Here is a 9,396-nt window from a genome sequence, read left to right as displayed (position 1 = left end):
TTCTACCCATATGCAGTACTTTGCATTTGTCAAGGTTAAACTTCAGTAGTAGCCCATCTGCCCAAAATTTCTAGATACTGTTGCAGTAGTATACTGCCATTACTGTCATTAACAACCCTGCCAACTCTGCAAACTTTGACACTAAGCCTGATATTCCTTCATCAATATCATTGTTAAATATACAAAACAGCAGTGAACCCAAGAGCGAACCCTGTGGGACTCCACTAATAACATTAGTCCGCGAAGAGCAGCACTCATTGATTACCTCCCTCTGTCTTCTCCCACTCAACCATCCTTTTTATCCATTGTAGCAATTTACCCTTAATACCATTCTGCTCAATTTGTACATTAGTCTTCCATGCGCAACAGTGTCAAAAGCTTTCCCGAAACCCAAATATGTGATATCAAAATTAATTATTTTTTGCATCCAGTTCCTTTGTAACCACATCATAATATCCTATCAAATTTGTCAGACAAGACTTTTCCTTAACAAACCCATGCTGTGTCTGAATTATTACTGCAGTCTTGATTAGATGATCCTGCAATGCATCTTTATCCAGTGACTCCATTATTTTACCTGGAACAGAAGTTAAACTAACTGGTCTGTAATTATCCTGTCACTCTTCGACCCCCCCCTCGTGAATTGGGATACATTTGCACATCTCCAGTCTGCGGGACCTCCCCTGACTCCAAGGATGCTCTCATAATTATGGCTAAGGGTTTGCTTAGTTGCTTTGCCGCCTCTTTTAATATAACTGGATAGATTCCATCCACCCCAGTTGCCTTTCTTATGTTTAACTTCAACAATTTCTCCTCAACTTTGTTCTCAGTTATTAAAAATCATTAAGCACCCTGCTACAATTTGATAACCTTCTGCCATTTTCAAACCTTAATAACTCCTCGTGTGTGAATGTAGATGCAAGATACTCATTCAGTTTGTTTGCTATCTGAGCAGGATTGTCAACAGTCGAACCATCGATATCAAGTGGACCAATCAGATCCATCCACTTCCTTTTTAGAGTTTATATAAGTAAAGAAATTCTTGCTGTTTTTCTTAGCATCCTTTGCCAAAGATTTCTCGTAATCTTCCTTTGCCAAAGATTTCTCGTAATCTTCCTTTGCCTGCCTAACCTCCTTGTGACCTGATTACAGACTAGCTTATATCTGCCATAGGCTTCTGATGATAAGAAGTTGATAGCTTAAATAGATTCAAGGCAGAACTTGACAAACATTTGGTGCGAGTAGATGGGTGAAATAAGTTTTTTTTGGGGGGGGTGCTAATAGCTTGTTTCTTGCATCATGTGCCTTTGGTAATGCTAATGCTAATAAGCGGCCTTGTTTCACCGTATATTGACGATCGGAGAGTCAATGTTTTAATTTCCATTTATTTAAAGGCCAGTAATTTTGATTGATAGGTAGCGCTTTATTAAACGATTTCTTCGAAACTGAAGTATTGTATGGCCAAGGCAGCTTGTTTATTTACGTTGTGAAATGGTTAAGATGCTGTCGTATCTCGTGGTTTTTGATTTCTTATTGTGCTTTTGCTACCAGTGATGAAGGGATTATTTAGCAAAACTAGAAGTAAGTAACCCTGAAGTTTTGCTGGCAAATAGCACAATTTAAAAACGAACACGGTATCTCGATTTTCTCTAGATTTGGATTTGAATCCTGAACTTAGGGCAATCTCTGCCATCCATTTTTGTCCATGGAACGGAAAATGATGATTCCCATGCTGTGTTTCAACATTTTACACATGTTTGTTTATATAAATTAGTATTCAGTTTGAACGCAGATATGTTACGCACAGACAGACTCCAGAAAATAAAAATGGAACAAACGGGTTGAGACTCATTCCATACTAAGCGTACACAGGAATGTCGGGAGTCTGACGGATCAGACTCCACGGCTCTTGTAGTGTGTAGGGGAGCGGGTTTTTGAAAGAACATAAAACACAGTTTTAGAATAGATGTGCAGAAGTTTGCCCTTGACCAGAGTGTAGTTGATTTCTCCAACAGACTTCCATCTGCTGTTTTGGAAGTTGATTGCTTAAATAAGTTTAAGGCTGAACTAGACAGACATTTGGAGTGGCCAGATGGGAAGTGTTTTTTTTTTTTTTTTTTTTTTTGGCTGATGCTGTAAAAGCTTGCCTTCTTGCATCATATGCCTCAACTAATGCTAATGCTACGACAATTGGATTAAAAAGGTGGTCCCAATGAAGCTGTGGAGCTCATACTGACTCTCGACACCCCTGATCGGAATTACAAACCCTTATAGTTGTTAGAGGAGGTCCCACTGAGAAAACACGCATATGCCCCTTTTCTTTTTATATAATGATTTGACTAAATCATGACACCATGATTTTTTGACAAATACAAACATTTAGCATGGCATGCACTGATGTGTGCCAATAACTTTTATCTTTTTATTTTATCTTCACTCAGTTTCTCTCTTCTATGACAGTAATAAATAAATACATACATTTTTTTGTTTATAGTGTTGGACAGCCATGGTTAGAGGATTTCAGAAAAGAGAGAGAGTACAAGAAACAGCACCATATTTAGCAGTCATTTGAGCTTGAACTATGGTTCAATAGGCATGTACTTATGCATCTTCATGCCTGACCACGCCACTGTATGGATGATTCTATTCAATTTTCTACACGAATCATTCTTAAATGGGAAAGCGGGAAAATTCTCAAATTAATTTTTTAACTCTTGAAAATGTAATTACAGTACATGTTAATTACAATTTCAGGAGTAAGCAGAATCAATGATTAATAGCCTTAAATAAGTTACTGCTATAATGTATACTTGTTAAAGTATGCTAAACAAATTAGCATAATTTAAGTGTAGGTTGGGACCCCCAAATGTCAAACCTCATGGATATATGAATTCCTAAAATTTTAAAGAAAACATATTTTATGGTGTGTGAATGTAAAGCTTAAACTTTGAATTGAAAAAATTTTAAATTTTAATAGTTTTGCAGTTAAAATTTTAAATCCTGTTGATAATTTGTGGGGCAGGGGAGAGAAACCTAGACTAAATAGCATCAGTATACTTTGTTTCAGCTGAGCTCAAGTTATTGATGCCATATTCTTTTACGGTAATATCTTTGGAAGCAAGGAGAACATGGCTTATGTAAATGCTTATATGAACTATTTGTCAGCATTTTTCATGCCAGTTTTTCTGATTTAGACAATTTATATTGGCCATATATATATTTTTTTTTTATTTTGCTCTTTCTGTTTGGATTTACTGTTCAGATTCCCTTCTATATTAAAAATGTGCTTTCTGAGCTCTGTCAGAAACACAACCCCCTTTATAAAATTGTACTATAGAAAGAGTTTGTTTATGCATGGTTACTGCACATCATTTCTACTACCAAGGTAGTATGAAGGCATCATTTAATTATATCTCATATTGTGAATACTTTCACAATTAGTTGCCATGGTATTGCACCTCCTCGAATAAGTAATGCCCCTAACAATTTTAATTGAAAAAAATTTAAATTTTAATAGTTTTCGCTTCACCAGTGGATAAGACATATTACTTATTCTCGGTAGATGGCACCATTTCGAATCTTGTTGGTTTACTTATTGGCAAGTGGACAGTACCTTGTTGTTGCAATAGTGACAACCCAGTTATGAAATATAACTCCATGATATGAGAGATACTTGATGGTGTGCATGGTTTAATCTAAAAATATTTCTTGGCTAAATGCCTAAGAGTATGAAAGTTTGTTTATGCATGGTTACATAAATGATTACAGAGATGATGTTACACATACATCATTTCTACTACCAAGGTAGTATGAATGCATAATTTAATTAATCATATTGTGGAGTTATACTTCATAACTGGGTTGTCACTATTGCAACAACAGGGTGCCTGCACACTCACCGATGAGAGGCCAACAAGCTTTGAAACAGTGGCACCTGGATGATATCCACCAAGAATAAGTAACATTAGTCTTCTCAACTGATGAAGTGTTACTTATTCGAGGAAGGTGCAATGCCATGGCCACTCGTTCTGAAGGTATTCACAATATGAGATATAATTAAGATGCATTCATATACTACCTTAGAAATAGAAATGATTTATGCATTAGCAGTATGCAGTAACCTTGCATAAACTCTTTCATACTCTTATATTATATTATATCTACAGTATATAGTATATATATCTATAATATTATATCTATAGGATAAAACTATAAGCAGCATAATTCCAGTGTTTTTGAATAAGTACTTTTAAAAATAGTAATTTTAAAATGCATAATTTCATCTTCCATGTTTTTTATACCCAGGCTTGAAACTATTTAGATACATTAGATTCAAATGTAATACTACTTTGAAATTTTAATGCATTGCTCCATAGCATTAATTTTTGCTCTATGCAGTTACTTCTAGAAAGTAACTCTTCATATCATTAATAATGACTTACAGAATGATATATTCGTATCATTCTTTAAGTCATTATATAACAACCTGAAGATTACCTATAATTTAACCCCAGCAGCTCATATCTAGTGTATGGGCTTGGCAAACCCAGGGTCCTGAGCTGGATATCATCATTCTTCTCTTTCTTGATGATTCCTTTCTACTTCTGACTCTCTCTTTCAGGGTAACTCGAGAATTTTTTTTTTTTTTTTTTGGCTGGTGCAGCACAAGCTTCAGGCTTCCTTGCACCATATGGCTAATAATAATAAACAAAAAATGATATTATTACTTCACAGAATAGCAATTTTGCTTCCTTTCATATTTGTCAAACCCCCCCCCCCAATCAATATTAATCCAGGCCATGTGTCTTTTGGCTGGAAGTTGATGATATTGCAGAGCAGATATAAAGGTGATATTTTTGTATATATACTGTATTAGCATTAATGATATTAAGAGTAGGAGATCTAAGGACTTAACTAATACAGGGCAATGCTGAGAAAAAGTTGCAAGTTAGGGTTAAATTTGAGTGTCTGTAATTCTACTAAGACATAATAGGAGGGAATACATGCTGAGAGCCTTGTCAATCATTTCAGCTCTGGAGAGCCTGTGCAAAGCTCGTGGTAGAATTTTTCTCAGAGTGGTCTGTGCCTTATAACAGGAGAGACTGTTTTTACAGGGATGGAATACACTTAAATAGAAGGAGTGCAGGAATATTTGCTGATGCTATGAAGGCAGTCTTAGTTGGGTTGGAAAACTGCTAGCTTTGTGGGTTATACAGATTAATAGATTAACTAGGGTCATAGGCAGAGACAAAAGTGATTTTTGCACTGCTTCTATTGGAACATGCAGCACTCTGGAAAGCAAGGTGCCAGGGATTGCAAGCCCTGCTGTGGGTCATCATGGAACAAGTAAATACACGGCTGTATTAGGGGTAACTAAGAGGAAGAATAGTTACATGTACACTAATACTAGGAGCATAGTAAGCAAATTTGATGAATTTGAAGCACTGATTAAGTCATCAAATGCAGATATTTAGAGATATTGGGAACATGGTATCTATCACTCAGACATAGGTGATGCATATTTGAATAAGCAGAGTGCAGTGTGTACAGAGAGAGAGAGAGAGAGAGAGAGAGAGAGAGTGAGTGAGTGGACAGGAGTGGCGGGGTGGAAATTATGCTCTTAAGTTAAGAAGCATATTAAATCTGAGGTGGTGTATCCAGCTGACATTGGTGACCAGAGCAATGTTCAATTAGTCTGGCATGATATAAACACTGGGAAAATGAGTAGGGAGTGTTATAGGCCAAATGATTGTAATGTGTATAACAAACAAAGAACTAACAGTTATGTTAGAGCTTGTGGGTTGGTCACAAACACACACTAGCGAGACTTTTGTAGATTTATTAAATGACTTTACTGCAGCAGCATATTAGAGAGGCAACAAGAGGAACAGTATCTAATCTAATTAACAGCAGTCCTTCATGCAGTGGTGTGCTGGAGTTGGTTTGTGCAAGCCAGTTGTTAAATTTTCAAGAATTTTGCAAGCTGGTTGTTAAACCGACAATGGCTATAAACTATAGAGTGGCATGCATTGCAATCCACAATGGCTAGTGGCATTTGGGCAAAAAGCTTATATACAGTGACATGGAAAATTCAGCCGAGGTCACTTATTTCTGCATCCTTTGTGCTTCCTTTCCCCCCACTCCCTTCATTACGTGGCAGCCTGTGTAGGGATTATTTCTACTAGCAATTTTACAGGAATATTATTTCCAAAAAACATCCACTTAATTTTGCCTGGGCTGCTTCTTCTTAAGGTAATAATATTCCCATGCTTAGCATCTGTCAAAGATTTTGCATTTCCAGAATTGTTGTGAAGCTTATAAGGTCATTAGCGGCCCAGGAAAAATTAAGCTGTTTGTTGATAATGGAATTTGTTTATACTTTTGGAGGGTTATAATTCTCACAAAGGGAGAAACCGCCACAGTTTCCAAAGAGGGTGGGGGTTATTAAAAAAAGGACGAGCTGGTTGTTAAAAATTTACCAGCACACCACTGTCTTCATGCATTAAGAATTTGCATGTAAAAATCTCACTGGGTGGCAGTTTTTTTTTTTTTTTTTTTTTGATTTGGTAGTTGTTGGCGCATCGGCTTCTGTGGCCATATTGCACCTCCCAAGGTTTTTGCAGTACTTTGATCCAAGCCCGAGGCGGGAATCGAACCCGTGACCTTTGGGTTGCCGGGCAGGTACTTGACCCACTCGGCTAGCCCGGTCGGCACTGGGTGGCAGTGAACCTAGTGTACCGATGTGGGCATTACTGGCAAGTGTAAAGAGAAGTGCTTTTGATTTTTTAAGGGTAACTGTGGTCTCAGACAGTTTTAAAATTCTGTTCAGTGGGACCAACTTAGGATGTTAAAAACAGCAAATTATAAATGGGAAGCATTTGGGGAAGTAATCGTAGAATTGGTAAGTAATCTTAGTTGGTAAGAAAAGCTACTAGGCTTTTCTTACCAACTAAGAAATATTGTTCAAGGCTTAGACCAAAATGAATATCAGAAGCAGTGGTAATACTTGTAGCAGAGAAGAAAAATGAATGAGATGCATATAAATTAATAGGTAATAGAGAAGCCTACAGTAGATATAAACTAGTTTATAATCAAGTCACAAAGGAGGTGAGACAAGCTAAGGCAGATTGTGCAAAGTCTCTAGCAAAGAATGTAAAGAAAAGCAGCAAAGAAATCTTTACTTATTTTAACAGTAGAAGGAAGGGGTTGAATCGCATTGGGCTACTTATTATCAGTGGTTTAACCATTTTACATCTACATTCACCAGGGCCAGCACTTAAGGTACAATCGAGTGGTTCCCCCAAAATTTATGGGTGCAAAATGCCTCAAAATTTCACTGATTTGCTGTAAATTTCAAGTTGAGAGGATGCACTAAAAAATCTTGCACAGGGCACTGATAGACCTGGGGGTGACTTCTGACATTCACACATAAGGAATTATTTAGAGAAGGGGATGCCAGAAGTTTATCAAACTGTAACTGGGAGATAAATGATTTTGTGATAACTGAGAGGAAACTGGAAGAGAAATTGTTAAAGCATAAAAAAGGCACCTGGGGTCGATTGGATCTTTGAATTATATTAAGGGAGGCAGCAAAGGAGGTAAGCAAACCTTTAGTCATAATTATTAGAGCATCGTATGGACTGGATGTGTGCATGTATCCAAAATTCACAAAAGGTGACGAGTGATTAAAAGACTTGTTGGCCTGACTTCTGTTCTAGAGAAAATAATGGAGTCACTGGTTAAAGTAGTGCAGAACAGACTAGACAGAAATGCAGTTATACTGCAGTCACAATGGATTTGTTAACAGGCAATCTAATCTGACCAATCTGGTTACTATGATGCAGTAACAATGTAACTGAATGCAAAAAATAATGTTGATATCATATACTTTGATTTCAGGATTCCATTAGGCAATATGATTCCTGCTATTAACCATCTACTAGGCATGTTGGTAGTAAATTGCCATAAAAATGACTTCAAATTTTGAAATAAAAATATCTATTAAAGTGATCTCAATGTGAAATATACTTTTCTTACATTATTGGTTTGACTTTTGATCAGTATCATTAATTGTTTTGTTATTGATAAAAGTTTGGCCATAAAAATAAAGGAAGGCATTTTTTTAGGCATTATTAATCCTCTTGCATATAATTATTGAGATTTTTAAAATGTGAACTTAAGTTTAGTGGTTTTTTTTTATTGTCTGGTCATCAAACATACTGGCTCCACATTTGATCATAGTGTCTTGCAATGCCACTGCTTTGCTTGTGTCAGATGGTATTTATGCTTATGACTATTATTCAACAGCTGAAGTGTGCAGGTTTTTTAATTCTTGTTTCTTTCAAATTTTGCTCTCTGGCAGGTGAAGATAATGCTCACATACTGACATTAATAAACAAGTTATAAAGCATGTCTAAACTGTATCAGATGTGTAAAAATGCATCATTTAAAAAAATTAATTGAAAAATGTGTTTTCGATACAAAAAAATAATTTTCACAGTTGTGTTCATAGTAGTTTAAAAATAAAGTTGGCATCAAAAAGTGAACAGTTTTGAATTAATTAATGATGATGGAAACAGTCTTTTTGGTGGAAACCAAAGTGCATGCTAATGTTATATTTTTATTGTGCACTTGTTATGTCTTTATTTGTATTGTTATTGGTGTTTTTATTATTATTTTTATTTTTTTAGAGGCATCAACCACTTTAACTTTATTGTGTAATTATATATTATGTCTATAATATGTGTGTTCACCATCCATCGTTTTTTCCATATGCTGAAAAACTAAGAATAACTATCAGGGGAAACCTACAATTGAAGAGGGCTTTGGAAATTTCTCCAGTTATTGACAGCACTTAAGTTTACTCATCTCCAAATGAGTGACAACTGGTGAAACCACAACATCATGGAGGATATCAGTATCAATAATAAATATTAAAAATAGTAAGGAGTACAACATTGAATCCCAAGGGATACACTAATAACATTAGTCCATGAAGAGAAATAGCTATCAATAACCATTCTCTATCCATCCATCCATAGCACAGCACCTTTCACTTAATGCCATACTGCTGCAGTTTGTGTAGCAGTTGTTCATGTGGAATGACATCAAAAGCTTTACAGAAACCTAAGTATATAATGTCAGATTTATTTTTCATCTAGTTCCTCTGTGACTACACCATAGCAAGTGATAGATTGGTCAGACAAGATATCCACTAAACAAATCTGTGATGTGATTGCTGCATGACTACATTTCTGTCAAGCTTATCCTGCATTACTTGATTAACCATTGACCACTATTTTCGGTGAAAATCAAGCTTACACATCTGTAGTTACTCACTTTGCCTTTTGATCCTTCCACACCCCTTTGTGAATAGGGAAGACATTTTTGCACATT

At 36.0% G+C, this 9,396-nt stretch overlaps 1 protein-coding gene across 1 annotated transcript in view; it reads left to right on the top strand.

Annotated features, from left to right (window-relative positions):
- Positions 1 to 6,867: 6,867 nt before the first annotated feature.
- Dgkepsilon (diacylglycerol kinase epsilon) overlaps positions 6,868 to 9,396 on the top strand; it is a 71,381-nt gene continuing 68,852 nt past the window's right edge. Inside the window, exon 1 of the mRNA XM_090386648.1 lies at positions 6,868 to 6,901. Coding sequence (XP_090242774.1) covers positions 6,868 to 6,901 — 34 coding nt within the window. The remainder of the gene's footprint in view (positions 6,902 to 9,396) is intronic.

The sequence above is a fragment of the Mastigoproctus giganteus genome, chromosome 12, assembly GCF_048544385.1.
Source record: "Mastigoproctus giganteus isolate SK-2022 chromosome 12, ASM4854438v1, whole genome shotgun sequence".
NCBI lineage: Eukaryota > Metazoa > Arthropoda > Arachnida > Uropygi > Thelyphonidae > Mastigoproctus > Mastigoproctus giganteus.
The sequence above is the reverse complement of the archived record's forward strand: the minus strand, read 5'-3'. Positions and strand labels throughout refer to the sequence as shown.